Source organism: Orbicella faveolata, unplaced genomic scaffold, assembly GCF_042242905.1.
Source record: "Orbicella faveolata isolate gen_17 unplaced genomic scaffold, um_ofav_v1 contig_47, whole genome shotgun sequence".
NCBI classification, from domain to species: Eukaryota; Metazoa; Cnidaria; class Anthozoa; order Scleractinia; family Merulinidae; genus Orbicella; species Orbicella faveolata.
Window position 1 is genome coordinate 13,102,925 of NW_028301577.1, and position 17,907 is coordinate 13,120,831.

The 17,907-nt window shown below is 36.9% G+C and overlaps 1 protein-coding gene across 1 annotated transcript; it reads left to right on the forward strand.

Moving 5' to 3' along the window:
* The first annotated feature begins 265 nt into the window (after window positions 1–265).
* LOC110058865 (transmembrane protein 120B-like) lies at window positions 266–17,510 on the forward strand. The gene is made up of 12 exons (XM_089280463.1): window positions 266–382; window positions 3,533–3,654; window positions 4,891–5,010; window positions 6,243–6,296; window positions 6,887–6,982; window positions 7,842–7,931; window positions 8,791–8,856; window positions 9,135–9,196; window positions 9,541–9,633; window positions 10,335–10,399; window positions 15,374–15,442; window positions 16,006–17,510. The coding sequence occupies exons 1-12, from the start codon at window positions 299–301 to the stop codon at window positions 16,123–16,125; spliced, it is 1,041 nt and encodes a 346-aa protein (XP_089136589.1). The 5' UTR covers window positions 266–298; the 3' UTR covers window positions 16,126–17,510.
* Window positions 17,511–17,907: the final 397 nt, after the last annotated feature.

Below are 17,907 nucleotides of genomic sequence, written 5' to 3' on the forward strand. Positions count from 1 at the left end.
AAAATATCAAATATTAAAGAAATAAAGAAATATTAGATAAGAAACTAATAAAAAAATAAAATAAAAATTAAATCAGTTGAGTATAAAAAGAAATAGAGAAATATTAAATGAAAAGTACTAAATAAGTAAATTAAAGAACAAAGATTTTCGATTGAATGTGTATACAACTTGTCAATTAAATTTACTTTTATAAATGTTTGGAACCGTCACGTAAGTCACGTCGGATATTTTTTACATCACGCAACGTCGTTTGGCGAAGGAAAAACTGGGGCGAGAATGCAGTGGCTGCAAGTCCATAATGGCGGCCATTGCCGAGATTTCAAGCCTTCAAGAATGGGAAGAAGAATGGCAAGTCTTGGAACAGGAAACACAGAAGTTCAAGGTTTTAAAATTTTTATGTCATTGTTACAGTATTTATGATCGATTTTGATCATTTGACACTAGTAAGTACCGTGGCTAGCGCGGTGTAACGTATACCCGCACGGACAAGAAAAGCGCTCTCCATGCATAAACGATTATTTTAATTACCTCGCGCCTTTGTTCGGTAACCACACAAGAACGGTTTTTTTTGCTGTCATCCGCCTGTGATTGATTTTCAGTTTGCTGCAAAAGGTTTATCGCCACATGTTAACACACAGAGGCATCTTAATGAATTACAAAATCCTTTATATATATGTCGATCTTCATCGAAAAGAAAGTACCAATGTGTTAAGTTTGTCCATTTCACTTTAAGTAGTTATTTATGATGCTCTCTGAGATATCAGTTAATGTTTTTGCGTATTTTAATGAAATGAGTAATACCTTGCAAGATATTAAATATTTCTCACGTCAGGAAAAATTTCAACTAGGGATTAGGTCTTAGGATGCATTTTAAACACTTAAGCTTAAATTTGTCCAGGATGACTGTTTCCGTATTGGTGCTTTTTAAGTTGAGAAAAGCAATAATGTTGTTCACAAAAATTGAAAAAAATATATTGAACCATATCTAAGTTTTAGAAGTCCTGAGCAGTTCTCCATCTTTATGCCCCCTTTTCCTGTTCACCAATCTTATTAGAATCTAGTCACTTCAAGAGGGGGACATGGGGATTTGTGGTGTTGCGGTGTTGATGTTTTTTTTAATGCGGTGATGCGGTGAATAAAATCTCAACTTGCGGTGTTGCAGTGATCTCAAAACCTACAGTGTGCGATGTTTGTGTTTTTCATGCTGCGGTGTTCGGTGAAATGAAATTGTTTGCGGTGCTGGGGGTTTTTGATTTACCATTCTCAAACCTAAATTTGACCTAACTTTAGCATGTAAATTTCGTTAATCCATGCTAATTTATGACAAACACGTACCACTGACGTTAACAATTTGTAACAAAATACAGACCATCACTTTCTAGTCAATCTTCAACATGCTTTGGCTGCCAATCCGAAGCTGTTTTTATTTATACGTAACTTGACAATCGACCTCTGCCAACCGGAGCTCAGTGTTTGGTAGACACGTGGAGGAGCGAAGACTGAAACAATCCTGGAAATTCTGGAAACGCCAAGGCTGAATATGATGTATTATTGACTGCATTTTTATTGACAGCTATTTTCTACACAAAAAATGAAAACGTGGCGAAAACTACCGGCAACAAAGTATATTCAGATGTCGTGTCAGCAGGGGAGAAAGAAGGCTTTCTAAGCTAAGGAAGCTTTGTAAATTACACACGTTTACTTTTCTTTTTTCCTTTTGCTATTCAGCTTTGTCTAGAGGTCATTCTGATACCGGTCTATACCCACTCCCAGGTCCTGCGACTTTCTTGACCTTCTATTTTTGCAAACAATTATTGATATCAAACACAAACGCAGCTAGCTCCGGAAAGCAATACTTCCAGTCAAGATAGGGCTTCAGTCTGTGAGTTTATACACCAGGAAAAGTGAGCAAGGTACATGTAAAAGAAGAGAGGGATCTGGGGTAAAGGCCATCTCTCGAGGCTTCTCTCTTTTTTCTTCATCCGCATCAGCAGTATCGACACATGCGCAATGAAAAGCGTTGTAATGTGTTTATTTTGTGGAAAATTGTTGAGGTGTAAAAGTATTGTTTTAAGTGTAGATGAACGAATCATGGCGCTAAAAATATGAGTGGCAGTGACAGTGTTTTGTTGACTTTTCTTGCGATGATGTGGTGTTTGTTAATTTCTTTGCAGTGTTGGGGTGTTCAGAACCCCCCCCCCCCCCCCCCCCATGTCCCCCTCCTTCAAAACTATATATAATTGATTAGAAGAAATTTCTAAATCAACTAAATACTAAACTAGCCCGTGGTATAGCATCTCATAGCATCCATGCAACATTTAATATCTTTCTAAGGCCAGGATCTGTGAAGGTTACCATACCCCTACACTTGTATCGAATTTTATCTTTCTTTTGAGTGTACAGCTTGCCAGCAGGAGGCAGTGTGACCGAGTGGTTTGGGCGCCGGACTTGAAATCTGGAGGTCGCGGGTTCAAGTCCCGCTCTGACCACTTAGCTGGAGTTGTTTCTCGGTAGACCCTAGTTCAGCTCCTCGGTCATGCTTGTATATAGCCAACTGGTCTGCCTCCCGCCGGTTGGGATTTTTAAGCCTATTACATTTAGTTGATACATTTGTTTCCTTCATTTAAAGTGGCATGCCTGTGAACTAGCTAGGTGTAGCTGAGCACATTGACCACTATAAACAACAACATTTGACATTTTGACATTTGACAACTGCAGGTTGGGTCTGTCTCTGACGAAAAGATCAATTTTATTTCACAAAGCAGATCAAATTCTGCATACCTTCTGATTTTCAAGGAGAATAAAAGACTGGGCTCTATTACATTTTTTCTTTTCTTTAATGACATATTGGTTGCTTTCCATTATGCCAAAAATTCTGGTTATTTTGGTCAAAAGTCAAATGGAGAGGTCTGTTTCAGTTCGGTCTAACCAGACTATTCAGGACCACCTCTGGAGGTGGCCCACTCTGATTGGTCAGACCGGTCCAACCAAAATTTGCTGTCCCATTTTGACAAACTGGTTCAGTGCCCTGCTTCTCTTCAGTAGATTTCACTTATGTAGAGAATTCGCAAAAGGAATTATAAATAATGGTAAGAGTCATTCTTCTTGGTCCAGTTTGATCAGAAAATGTTGTTCCATTTACCTCAATAATTCCCAATGGTCTCTGACCCGTTGCTCTGTTATAAATGGAATTAAGCACCCATTATGTTAACTTAATGATAAGTTATGTCCTCAGATTAAGGAGAGGACCCAGGCAGGGAATTCAGACCACCACTTTTTGGATGAAAAAGTGACACCTGAATCAAGGGACCAAAACTTTTATCAGACACTGGTACTCTTTTAATATAGCCTTGTAGGCTTATATCTTTACTTCAGGAACCCAGATGTCTTTTTTGTCCCTGAAAGTCTAGATGCACTACTTTTATACTGAACACTCCCATGAAATATAGAGAACATTTACTTTTGTGTACATATTTGAATCTTAAATGTATATCCAGTCTTTCATTCGTTTCTCTGTCTTGGTGATTTTTAGCAAACAAAATTTCAAGACTATCAGCAGAAAATGGATGAATTTCATTCCAGTCAAAAATCCTGTGTTTCTGCCGTAAACCAGCAGAGAAGAAAACTCAGAGACTTTCAGGAATCACTGAAACGGTATGTTAACCCCTTTTGTGTTACTGCATTTTCACAACTTTCCTTCCATGGTTCAACCTATCCACATGTTCTGGTCTAAGTTTAGATATTTATCATCACTATTTTCATTACATCTCCTCATGCCTGTAGTCAAATAAGGCCTCATTAGACACTTAAACCTTGTACAACTGTATACAGGAACAAGCACTTGCTTATGGGAGAGCTAGATTTCGTTTTGCTGTGAAGATTCAAAATTGGACCTTGGCAATCATGCTAAGGATTGTATGTTCATTTGCAAGAGGTGTTTGTTAGAGGGAAACTAATATCTACAAAGTTGGTTGGGACTAGATGTTAGTGTCCTGTTAGAGGATGTATCTGTTTATAAAGATGTGATTATTACTACAGGTATGTAGGTACCAGAACATAATTATTAAAAGTTTACATTCAAGCCCAGTGGCCCTGATCAAGCTGGTGCACTTATCTCCAGATTCTAAAGCACGACGTGATGAGGAGTAGTTGTACTCCCACCTGGGTGGGATCGTGCTAGTCTATTGCAGGGTTATACCAGGCATTAGACAAAGTTAACTTTGTTAACAATGTATACATGTACACCGTCCTGGGTGGAGAGAGGTATTGTGAGAGTTAATACGTTTCTTGCCTAAGAACACAACACAATTACCCAGGCCAGGGTCACTCCCACATTATAAGTAAAGATTCTACAGCACTATAATTTTCTTTTTAATCAGTTTTGCTCAAATAAATATCTGGTTTGTGTTGTGTTCTAACTTGAAACAACATAGTATTAAAGAGAAATAAACACAGCAAAGGGCAATGAGATGTCAGATACCCTGACCAGGAGTGTCAGGGCAGCCAAGTATTGTGGTGCGTCCATCATATTTGGGGTAAACATGGTGGAATTTACACCAAGCAGTGACTGGAAAATAATTATGTGGAAGAACTCAAATTGTTCTTCAAAGCAAACAGTGTTTCATCGGAGAAGTGTAAACCGATCATACTTATTTTGAGGGGTAGTAAAATGTATGCCCTGCTGAGGTCCATTTCAGCACCAAGAAGACTTAAAGAATTAAGCTTTACAGAAGTAGTGGATACTCTAAGGTCCAAAATATGGTCTAGTTGATTTATTTTAATTATAGCACCTTTACTTATCACATGGTCTTTTCCCTAGTCTGGCTTGTGTTTTTCCCTTGTCTTGCCTCTGGTGGACATAAAGTTATGTGATTTTGTTAATATACACAGGTTTAGGAATGGATCATTAAGTGAGGAACAGAAAGCTCACATTCGAAAACTTCAGTTGAAGATAACTGAGTTGGAAAGAAGAATAAAGGATTTTGAAACTAGCTTTCCTTCGCAACCAGGGTAAGTGTTTAAATATTTGAATTTAACTCATAATTTCTCTATCTTATCCAACTTAACTTTCAACAAAACAATAACAAAAAATAATCACAGAAATCACAGTCATTGTAATATAGGTTGGTTGACATTTGTTTGTTGGCAACTAGGACTCTGATTGGTTCCAGGGACTCATAGTTATTAGTAATGCAATCTAACTACCAGTAATCAAAGCGAACATTCAGTTTCTTGATTTTGCAAGTGATCATGTCAAATAAAGAAAAATACATACATGTATGCGCACAGATATGGAATGTCTCTTCGAGTGTTCTATAGGCCGTATGCATGATCATGTCACATGCTAAACATTCACCACCAAGCCTCGTTTGCGAGAAATTTTCTCAAACCTCTGGCATCTCCATGCTGTTTTCATGAAGATATTCTTTTCATCTTTGCTGCTTTGGGAATTTGCCCATGATAAAATTTGCAATTTGCAATTTAAAAATGAGGGTTGGTTGTCAAATCTGCTTGTCTGATGTCATTGTGCATAAGGGCTATTCAATATCTCACAAGCGAGCACAGTGAATGAGGGAGATATAAAGTTGACCAGGAGAAGATATATTCCATATCTATAACCAACCATGCATTATTTTGTTTATTACCTAAACCTAGATGTACATGTACTAAGAACGGCTTTTCAACAATTTTCTGAAGATTTCTGACTGCTTTTTGAAGATTTCCAAAGATTCTCTAAAACTTGTCCAAAGGCCACACGAACATTTCCAGACATTTTCCAAAGATGACCGAAGATTTCAGAAGATAATCAAAGATTGCCACAGACTACAACAAATTTCAGTTGAGGGGTCAGAAATGATATCACAAGTTATGTCATCAGTATCATCACTGGGAAATTATCTTTATTTTATTCAATTACGACTTTTCACAAAGCAGGAAATCTTAATGTAAAACACCCCAGTTTATATAGTAAAAACTTTATAAAGTAATATTTAAAACCAATATGGTGACTTGCTAATAAAATAATATAAATTAATATTTGATCTTCCCATGCTCGACACCTATTGTGTGATTTTTGCTACATGTTGTGATTGATTATTGCATTATTTTTGATAATTTTGCTGTGATAGGCCAGATGTTATTTAGTTTTGGTTTTACAGTATGTCAGTCTAAAGGACACTGCTTTATTGCAGGTGGTAACTAATCAGTATTTAAAGAAATAACTAGTCTTTCTTTCTTTGCAGGTTATTCCTCAAGCTGTGCTTAGGGAATATCAATGTCTCACTCTATAATTCAAAGTAAGTGGCTAGTTGTAGGATTTTCTGTGACTTGATTTAGTGATACTGAAGATAACATGATCAGTATTCAAATTACACAACAATAAGCACAGCACAGCACTAAACTATGTGTTGAAATAATTAATATGTAGTTTTGTTGTTGTACTCATTGTTCTGTCTTTTGAATAGCCTTACATTAAAAACTTGCATGATTTGCTTGAAGTATAGACAAGTGTCAAGGCTGTGGGCTAAGAAAAATTATGAGGCACCCAAAAGTTCCTAACCATGAAATCCTGGGTGCCAGCACTTAAGTTTATGTGAAAAAGGTAAGTTTTTGCAGTCACCCAAAGGCAAAAATTAGTTGCCTGTGACACCAAGGCACTTCTAGAGCACAGCCTTGAGTACACAACTATTTCAAGCAAATTGGGTTGTAAAAATGTTGGGTATTAATAAATAAATAATTATAATAAGTAATTGATTAACAACTAATAATTAGCATTTAAATTATAATTTATTGATTATTCATATTAATTTTGCTAACAGTGTATTTATCCTTCAGAAATAGATTAGAAGTTACAAATGAAAGTGATAGCAATGTGTTTATTTTTCAGGATGGAATACAAAAATGACTATGAGAGGTTTAAATTTAAAATGACAGTTATCAGTATGGTGTTTACCATCCTAAACTTGTATATCTTCAACTACAGGTATTTAATTAACTAATTCTTGAAATTCTACTGCTTACTTTGTTTTATCATGTAACATTTTGATTATTTCCAAAGTCAGCAGTTTCCTAAACGTTAAAATTGTTTCATGATGGTTGGTGAAACCTGCAAAAATAAGTGCTGATGAATTGAATTTGTTGTTTTTTATTTGGAGTGTGTAGAAAACTGTAACTATGTTTTGTGACACAAAAATAATACTTTTCGCTTGGATTGCACTGTCAATTAATGATAGTCAATAGCTGATGACAGTTTGTTTATGTAGACATTAATCATGATCTCAGACCATAAATTTAGCACTTTTCTGTTTGATTGAGTATTAATTTATTATTCAGTGTCCTTAATTGTGCAGATGGTGTTTCTTTGTTCTGTGTGGTCACCATGAGAGGTGCAATGGTGATGGGAAAAACTTACCACTGGGTGCTAAAAATATAAAGATAGCTGTCAGTAAATAATCTTTTTTATTGTCTTACAAGCAAACTTTTTGTACTCTAATGAGGGGAAACTTAATGCTGGGGGTAACCCTGCAATGGACTAGTACCGGTATCCCATTCAGGGGGAAGTAGAAATACTCCTAGTTGCTTCATGCTACAGAACTAGGATAAACTCCAGCCTGATGGGCCACTTGGTTCGTATGCAGACTTCACCCCGACCCCCCTGTTCCAATCCTACAGACCAGGGCTGAGTGCCAAGTAATGAAGTGCAGCATTTAACTCTTGGTTTCTATTGCATGATCAGAGTGGGAGTAATGCTTCTTTCCCTGAATGGATATTATCCCATCTTATCACTGATTAGAGAAGTTGGATAATCATGGTTCTAGAACTCTTGGTTTTATGTCTTGTAGGCTAGCAGATGCCCTGTTCCATGCCATGTTGTTGTGGTACTACAGTACACTAACTCTGCAGGAACATATTTTGATTGCCAATGGCTCACGGTATTAATCGGGTCATTTTGCTCATTATTTTGCCTGTAGTGTAACTTTCTTGGACATCACTAGCCTCCTTTACAGATGCTCTTTGGGCTTGTCACGCAATCTTCTTCCCTCCATGATTGTGTGATGAGCCCAAAGAGCATCATTCTGTGTAGGAGGCTAGGACATCACAAGAATAAAAAAAATGTTTCTATTGCTTTAAAGCCGCACACTAGCCAATTTTTTGTCGGCCAACAAAAAATCTTCATTTGACTGTCAGCTAGTGTGTGGTGAATTCAGACAAGTCCGCGACAAGATCTGGGCTTGTTGGGAGATATCTGGCAGTGCTAGATCTCAAGACGTCTTTTCAGGCCTTGTCAGCTAGTGTGCAGTGGACCAAGACAATTTGTCAGGGCTCGCACATGCCTTAACCAATTAGGAAATGTCACGAGAGTCACATCAGTGGAATAGGCACCATCTTGATTTTGGATGACTCGGCCCCAAGCCTCAACGTGGTTAAGTCACGACAAAAAATTGGCTAGTGTGCAGCAAGCTGATGGCCCAACAAATTTTAACCCGATTTGACCCCGACAAAAACTCTGCAGTTCTACAACAAAAAACCAGCTAGTGTGCGGCAGCCTTTTAGCACCATTGTAGGGTAAAATGTTCATTATGCTACCAACTTAAATGTGTTACAAATGCATCCATGATATTGGATATTCCTGTACCATCATCCCTGTATGTGACACTGAAAACAGGACAATTTTTTGTTGGTATTTCTATCTAACATTTCTATAATTTAAATAAAAAAGTGTTTAACTATCGTTTTCTGTGTTTTATTATTTGTTATAATTATTTTTATATATGTTTTATTACATATTAGGATAAAGGGCTGGTGGGTGACTCATCACTACCTGTCCATCCTTTTATCAGGCTTTCTTCTCATTTGGTAAGTTTCTTTATACCATGCAGTAGAAAATACAGTCAATCAGAATACAGGAAGACCATTGTATATTTGATGGTATTACACACAACCTTCCCAAAACAACACCAATTAAAATAAATTGAAGTTTGTCTTGAAAGCCTCAAAGCCATGCTAGAATATTTCATATATCAAACGTCAGTGGCTTATTCCCACATAATTATAGTTGCTTCATGCTACAGAAACTTTGTCCTTTACCTAATTTATGATTAATCTTGCCTAAGAGTATTTTTACGTCCATTCAGGCCAGATGGAAGAGTGTATCAGATGTTTAGAGGACAGTTCTTCTATTTTTCTCTGTACCTAAGTAAGTATGTACATTAAGCTTAAATTAATGTGCACATTAAAAAGTGGAGATCACTGTGCTTGTTTAGGAAAAGACAGTCAAACAGTTATTGTGCTGTGTCGCTTACTTTGAAGCAAATCTCTTGATGTTGTTTTTGTGCATACACTGGTTGCTACATGCGTGGTGATGACATGAAAGAGAGTTTATAATTAACATAAACAGACACCTTCCATTAATAAAATAAAATGGCCCTTTTATGGACAGCTTCCATTAAACACTGTCCTTGAATAAAAGGGCATTGACTATAAATACATTTCAGTAGGAAGATAATCACTGATTAACAGGTAATATTTTTGTATATCCAGGCTTTGTTCAGCTGCTGCAGTTCAGATATCAGTCTGGAGTTCTTTATCGTCTGAGAGCACTGGGTATTAGCAACAGCATGGATGTAACTCGAGGTTGGTGCCCGGCTATTGTTTTAATGTATATTTCAGTATTAAACAGTTGCCATTTTACCAGAACTCAGGCTTTGAGCCTTTGTCTGAAGTAAGGAGTGTTTAAAACATGAAATGGCAAAATGATGAAATGAAACTATGGTTAGCCTAAGTAGCTAGTACTTTGGTAAGCCAATTAAATAGCACTCAGATTAACCTAAATGTCAATGACTTGTCAGTGAGTAGCTCTCAATAATAATTATTGTAAGGGATATCCCTAACAGACACTTACGCTTACCCTATAGTGCCATTTCATCATTTCTTGTTTGAAACACACCCTCAAAGATACCTACAAATTCAAAAAACCAAAGGACTAAATTGACAGCCACTGGTAAGACTTATTGAGTAGCTTGATAAATCTACTAGCCCTTCAAAGCAAACTGTTATTTTATGCTTGCATTTACTGATCAATGTACTTTTTAATAATGTGTGTGACTCAGTCTGTTTTCATTCCATTTGGAAATGTTTTTTTGTGGCTGGAGTCTAGCTTTGTAAATGCACTAATATTAATATAATTGCACAAATTTTAATTAATATGATTTTGAAAAAATATGCAAAATTGCAAGTTCGCTACATTGCAAGCAATCTTTTGTCATAGAGATCAATTGTTTAATGTTCTTTTGTTGTCAAAGCAAGCAACTAAAGGTAGTTATAAATGCTTGCAGAGGGATTTCACAGCTGGATGTGGAGAGGACTTGGGTTTGTCATACCCTTTCTCATTGTGGGTTACGTAAGTGTTAAAAGTATTGTACACTATGCCTTGGCAATGAATGATATAAGGCTGCAAGCACTTGCAAGCATTGTGCAGATTATAAACAATTATTGGATGAGGTTTTTGTGATATCTGGAATAATCAAGGTAGAGGTAAGTGTTATCAGCCAAGGCCAAAGGCTAAGGCTGATAACACTAGCCGAGACCGTGATTATTTCAGATATCAGAAAAACCAAATCTAATAATTGAAGGGGTGAGTGCAAAACCATGCTAAGTGACGATTTGGGTGAAAAAAAAAATTTTCGCGAAAGGGCTTGAATTGTTGCATGTGGTCTTCAATGTAATAGAAAAACGCGGCCCTGTATTTTTGTCGCTGGTTTTTGCTTCGTTTTCGAGTTATAACGTATGCAAAAATACTTGGCTTTTCCTAGCCATGTCTTTAGGAGTTTATTTGTTGAACAGCAAACAGGCAGACTGTTTATAGTGTATGAAGTCAAAATCAAATCTCACAGCATATATGGAGCGGAAATCTGGGAACAGATTGTTTCCATCGGCTATTGTGACGTGAGCACAACACGTGAATCGATCGAGCGGCAAACGAAATACCATCGAACTAAAAAGGGATGTGCCGCATTAGAGCTCTGTCAACTAATATCTTAAGCATTGTGTTTAAGCACCTTGTGTGCCTGCCTGGTGGTTGAGAGGCATCATAAAGCCTCGATAAACCCGTAAGTCATCAGCACGTTTTAAAGAATCAAAATGTGTTCTGAAACTTCGAAGGTAGCTGATGTACCGTAATCGTGTTATCGGCGTTCGAAGTCAGATCAAGCCAGGCAGCAAAGTCCAAGAGCAGTTCTTGCCCAAGAAAAATACCCTCTCGTGAGTTGTGGCCCATTTGCCAAGCGTTGCTAGTGTCAAAGTTTGGAAAGCGAGAACTGGTTTTTGAGTGATAAAATTTGTCTTGTATCGACCGCCATGTTTTCCCGCGCACGAGGTGTAAAGACCCTTCCCGGCATGCATTGCGATCACGTTCCACTCGCGTTTCTCGAACTGGTAACTAGATTGTTTCGGCTTTTTTCATTTAAAGATAATAATGGCCAACAAGTAGCGATCGATTGTAACATAGATCTGTGATCCAGGTTGCTTTGATTTTATTTCATATCGGCATGATTTGTAGTGTTTTGAACTTCTGGGATCAGCGGATATGCAGATGTATGGAGACCCGTACGTTGCGCAGAAGGGTTAATTTGTTAAACTGTTAGGCGGTGCGTGACATAAAGCTACGATCGCGTTTGTCGAAAAATATGTATTTATCTCGTGATTTTTAGCCATTTAAGACGTTGCTGTATTTGGAAAAGTGCTTATTTGATGTTTATTTGTTCAGTGCAGATAGTCATTGCCCCAGATAACCAAAGTAAGTTCCAGATGTTAACACTATTTTCCGGCCGCCATATTTTACCTATTTAAACCTGAAATCAACATTTTTGAGCTTATACGTTGCGTGAAATTAACATTTTGCTGTTTTCTACCTGAAATCAACATCCTTGCCGTCACGCGTTAACGTGAAATCAGCATTTTGACCTATTTAGACCTGAAATCAACATTTTTGAGCTTATACCCTGCGTGAAATTAACATTTTGCTGTTTTCTAAGTGAAATCAACATCCTTGCCGTCAAGCGCTAACGTGAAATCAGCATTTTGACCTATTTAGACCTGAAATCAACATTTTTGAGCTTATACCCTGCGTGAAATTAACATTTTGCTGTTTTCTAAGTGAAATCAACATCCTTGCCGTCAAGCGCTAACGTGAAATCAGCATTTTGACCTATTTAGACCTGAAATCAACATTTTTGAGCTTATACGCTGCGTGAAATTAACATTTTGCTGTTTTCTAAGAGAAATCAACATCCTTGCCGTCACGCGTTAACGTGAAATCAGCATTTTGACCTATTTAGACGTGAAATCAACATTTTTGAGCTTATACGCTGCGTGAAATTAACATTTTGCTGTTTTCTAAGAGAAATCAACATCCTTGCCGTCACGCGTTAACGTGAAATCAGCATTTTGACCTATTTAGACCTGAAATCAACATTTTTGAGCTTATACGCTGCGTGAAATTAACATTTTGCTGTTTTCTAAGTGAAATCAACATCCTTGCCGTCAAGCGCTAACGTGAAATCAGCATTTTGACCTATTTAGACATGAAATCAACATTTTTGAGCTTATACGCTGCGTGAAATTAACATTTTGCTGTTTTCTAAGTGAAATCAACATCCCTGCCATCACGCGTTAACGTGAAATCAGCATTTTGACCTATTTAGACCTGAAATCAACATTTTTGAGCTTATACGCTGCGTGAAATTAACATTTTGCTGTTTTCTAAGTGAAATCAACATCCTTGCCGTCAAGCGCTAACGTGAAATCAGCATTTTGACCTATTTAGACCTGAAATCAACATTTTTGAGCTTATATGCTGCGTGAAATTAACATTTTGCTGTTTTCTAAGTGAAATCAACATCCTTGCCGTCACGCGTTAACGTGAAATCAGCATTTTGACCTATTTAGACCTGAAATCAACATTTTTGAGCTTATACGCTGTGTGAAATCAACATTTTGCTGTTTTCTAAGTGAAATCAACAACCTTCCCGTCACGGGTTAACTGAAATCAACATTTAAACCTTTTTTGACCTGAAATCGACATTTTTGAGCTTTTACGTTGCATGAAATTGACATTTTGCTGCTCTCTAAGAGAAATCAACATCCTTGCCGTCGCGCGTTAACATGAGTCAACGTTTTAACCACTTTTGACCTGAAATCAATAAATTTGAGCTTATATAAGTTTAAACATATACAGGCAAAAACTAACGATAGATAAGTCCGACGTTTCGGCAACATCTTGGCCCCATTGTCAAGGGAAACTAATTAAATATGCGATTTCAAGAGTAACTAAGAGTTCAGAGTTTCTAATTTGCATAAGTTAGACAAAGACTTTAGCGCGAACTGAGTCTGATTGTACATTTAAACACGGTCGTAATTGTTTAATGAGTAACATCTCATTAATGAGACAATCAAACTTGTTGTGGCATTTTTTCAACACGCTAAAACAATTGCGAAGGTCATCCGGAATCCTGCCTGCGTGTCTATTATCATAGTGATTGCGTACTGACGAGGTCTTGCTTCTATGTCCATCAACGCGTACGAACAGATGGCCACGGGTGTAACCGACATAACCAGCATCGCACTGGTCACACTTGAAGTTATACACAACGCATTGTTGATCAATGAGCTGAGGCTTAGGTTCGCTTGTCGGGAACTCCTCGTCAGTACGCAATCACTATGATAATAGACACGCAGGCAGGATTCCGGATGACCTTCGCAATTGTTTTAGCGTGTTGAAAAAATGCCACAACAAGTTTGATTGTCTCATTAATGAGATGTTACTCATTAAACAATTACGACCGTGTTTAAATGTACAATCAGACTCAGTTCGCGCTAAAGTCTTTGTCTAACTTATGCAAATTAGAAACTCTGAACTCTTAGTTACTCTTGAAATCGCATATTTAATTAGTTTCCCTTGACAATGGCGCCAAGATGTCGCCGAAACGTCGGATTTATCTATCGTTAGTTTTTGCCTGTATATGTTTATCTAAATCTTATATAAGTTGCGTGAAATTGACATTTTGCTGGTTTCTAAGTAAAATCAAAGTCCTTGTGGTCGCGGCGGGCCGATCCTTTGTTATAATAAACCGAGGCAAGACTTCGACTTATAACAAAGGCTTGGCTTGGCTATTATAACAAAGGGTCGGCTCTGTTTATCATAACAAAGGCCTGGCTTTGTTTATTTGAAGACCTCGGCGGGAAAAGGGCGCTAGGTATTTTAATCAAAAGTGAACTTTGTCGAAAACGCTCCAAATTTCCCATACAGTTTTGTTTAGGTATGTTTAACAATGTCCCGTAGTTTTTCCGCTAAGCTTCGCTTCGTTTTCGAGATATTGCGTATGCAGAAAAACCACTCGGTTTTCCTAGCGGCGTCTTTATAAACGAAGCAAAAACCAGCGACAAAAATACAGGACCACGTTTTTCTATTACATTGAAGACCGCATGCAAAAATTCAAGCCCTTTCGCGAAAATTTTTTTTTTCACCCAAATCGTCACTTAGCATGGTTTTGCACTCACCCCTTCAATTGTTTTATTGTACATTGTTTTAAAGAAAATAACGACAAATGCATTATCGCACTGAACACAGTATATTTTCAACAAGCCATGGTCTTACGTGAACTTGATATTGCTCTTGGAAATCATGCATTGTGTGCGCAACCTACAGATTATTCACTAATCTGCTGGCAGATTAGTGAATAATCTGTTAGGTTGCGCTGTTTCCCAGAATTAGCTGTAGGCTTTTAGCCAATGAGAAGACAGATGGTGACTGCAGTGTATAATAATACTGGTAACAGAAGGGGGCATGCAAGTACACTGGTTTTGTGTTGTTGTTTTACAATCGAAATGGTGGAGTTTGAATTAATATTAGAAGAAGAAAAATTAACTTTCCTCCAGGCAGGTGGGCAGTTTTTGAACAGGCAAAGTTTGTGAGATTTTGTGGAAATTCCATACATAATAATTATTTTAGGCCATTAATTTTTGCCTTTTTGAGTCTATTTAAATAATTCTATTGAGGCAGATAAACTTTTTTAAGATCCCATGTTAGGATGTTCTTTCAGTATCTTGTGTGTCAGTGTTAACTAGATAAAATATATATTTTGACTGGTAAATGCTAGCATGTCTCTTGGCATCTCTAGACAAAAGGAAAGTAAATTAAAAAGTTACTCTTCAACCTGTAGACGTTTTTGGCAAATATATGGTGATTTTTCCAACTGTCTGCCAGCTTTTGTCTACATGATCCTTAAAAATTGTTGTCATTATGCAGTTACAACTGCCAGCCAATTGCAAGTAGGCCACGTGTTAGTTAATGTAATTATTTCTTTACATTCAACAGTTGTTCCAACTGTACAATGCTTACACATTATACAGACTGTCCTTCCACCCTGATTGCACTGAGTGGCAGGTAATTTAATTTGATTTAATTTACAAATTTGTGAGTAACTGAATAACAGTAAATGCTGATGCACCATCATCACTGACACTACTCCTGCACACAAGCTAACAATATTGAGCAGAGGAAAGAGATGTTATGGGAATCAAAATAACATTATCTGAAGAACTGAAAAATTGCTTGATTCTGATGGCTAAAAGCAGTGAAGTTTAAGTGTAATATCAGTGAAGAGGTGTAACATGAGTGCAAAGTTTTAATTTGAGTGCAAATTACAACTAAGATTTCTGAATTCAGTACAAAGACACTTCAAGACTTCCGACAGTTATCTGAGGTATTTCAAAGGCAGTTGAAGTTCACCCAAGGTGTTCTGAACTTCAAGATAGCTGAAGATACTTACTAGATGTTTTCTGAAAATTTCCAAAGATCACCTGAACCCTTCCAAAGATTTGTGAGTATCAGCTGAGCACTTTCCAAAACACCTCCTAAGATAACCTTAACCCTGCTGAAGATTTCCAAATCCCTGTATTTTTGGGTCTAATGTACATGTATTCTGTTTTGATTTGCTTAACCTGCAGGTGCTGGCCCTGAGTGTAGTGTTTTTCACACTGTTTGCTGGAAACATGACAACACTTTTGTTTGTTTTAAAACAGAAAGTTAGTAAGACAATAGGTGTACCAGAAATGCCATGTGGTTAAGTGACTTCAAGTACCAGAACAGACCTGCACAATCATAAGCAAGTTAACTTCTGAAGAATTTTTTAAGTCACATTTAACTATTGTTTATATTGAATGAAACCAAAGTGCTTGGTTTCTGTCGAGCCAACTTAACATTTTTTGCATGAAAAATTGTGGTTTTTCATAAGTAATGCACTGAAATAATCTCTGTTTGGTATCTCGACTTTCTTTGGTACACATGAATCAATAGCGTGGTTGTCAGTTTACGTTTTTCAGGGTTTACCTGTAGTTAACAAAGTAGGAATTACAAAATGTAGCATGACAGAACCAAGGCTTGAAAAAAAAAACTTGAATTCTGGCTTGCCCTTCAGACAATAACATGTAGCTCTCAAAAAGTCTCAGGTTGCTATTTTTTGATTTAGTTTGTAAAGGACTTACCCAAGCCCTTGCCAATCATGAAAGGGCAGGCAGGAATATTTACTTGTCCCAGATGACTGGGCGGCTTTTTTTTTTTAGCCCTGAGAACTATAACCTTGTTAAATTCAAGGTGTGAAATTGCTGACAAATGCTTTGAACAATCTTTACTTCTTTGTTTCTCATAGAATAATGGACAGAATTACTATTCTTAAATTTCCAAATATAATCCTGTACCTTAGTTTAATTACTGGTATGTTGGCTCAATAAGAGGTCTGGTGTTATTATTAATTTTTGAGATCGCTTTTGTCTTGAAAGGGTTTGATTACATGAATGCCAAAGTAATTAAAATAAACTTTATTGGACAGTCAAAAGGGCGACGTCACTGATATATGCAATATTTATTTCAGATTCTCCTTAAGAACCAAGGAGTTCACATTCATGACTCAAAGACAAAATTTGTGGCTTTGTTTTTTATTTAGTTATTCAACAAATAAATTTTGGCAACACAATTATCATTTGACTTACCCAAGGGTTTTGTATTTTGGAGAACGAAGGAAAGTATGATTTCATCTGCTGGACATAAAACAAATTTTGCAGGCAAGGGGCAACAATATTATTATTCCCAACAGCTCTCAGTCAAATGTCCGGTCATACATTATCATATATAACTACTCTTTATGTGAAATTTTTGTAATATAAATAACTGTTTGTATTGGAAGAGGAAAGAGGCAGGGACAATTAAATTATTTGAATTAAGACACAAATTATTATAAAGCAAATATTTTTACTGTGCTGGCATGATCCTACTTAAAATTATATTTTGAGAATTTCCCCAATTACGTGATTAGGTAAAACTAGTGAGTGTAATACAAGATATGTTAAATTGCTAAAAGATCATTAATAATTCCTTGTCAATGAAATAAATACTAACTGCAAACCGTGTCAATCATTGAAAAAGCCAATAAAGGAGAAACGAAAAGTAACTCTAATCCAAGGTGATTTTTTGTGTTTGACATGCATAAACTGTGCAGAACAATTTTTTTTAAGGACAAACAAGCTGTGATGGTTTGAAAAACTAAATAAATATCCAAGGATAGCCTTTGTTAGCTTCCTAACCATAGTCTCAAGTTTTCAAAACTCAGAAGAAACCCAGAAAAAGAATAGTCAAGGAAATTTTTTTAGCAATATTGTTAACTTTCATATGATGTACTACATAATAGGGGCCGCCAAGCAGAGCCCCATACCCATTTAGGAAAGAAAAGGAAACCCATGAATTGATTTTCTCATGGTTATCATGGCTAGCGGTATTGCTCATGGGCGCGTACGCATGACGATGACAACGGAGTCGTGCAAGATGGCGGCTGTACTCCAGCTAAAAGGTTGACA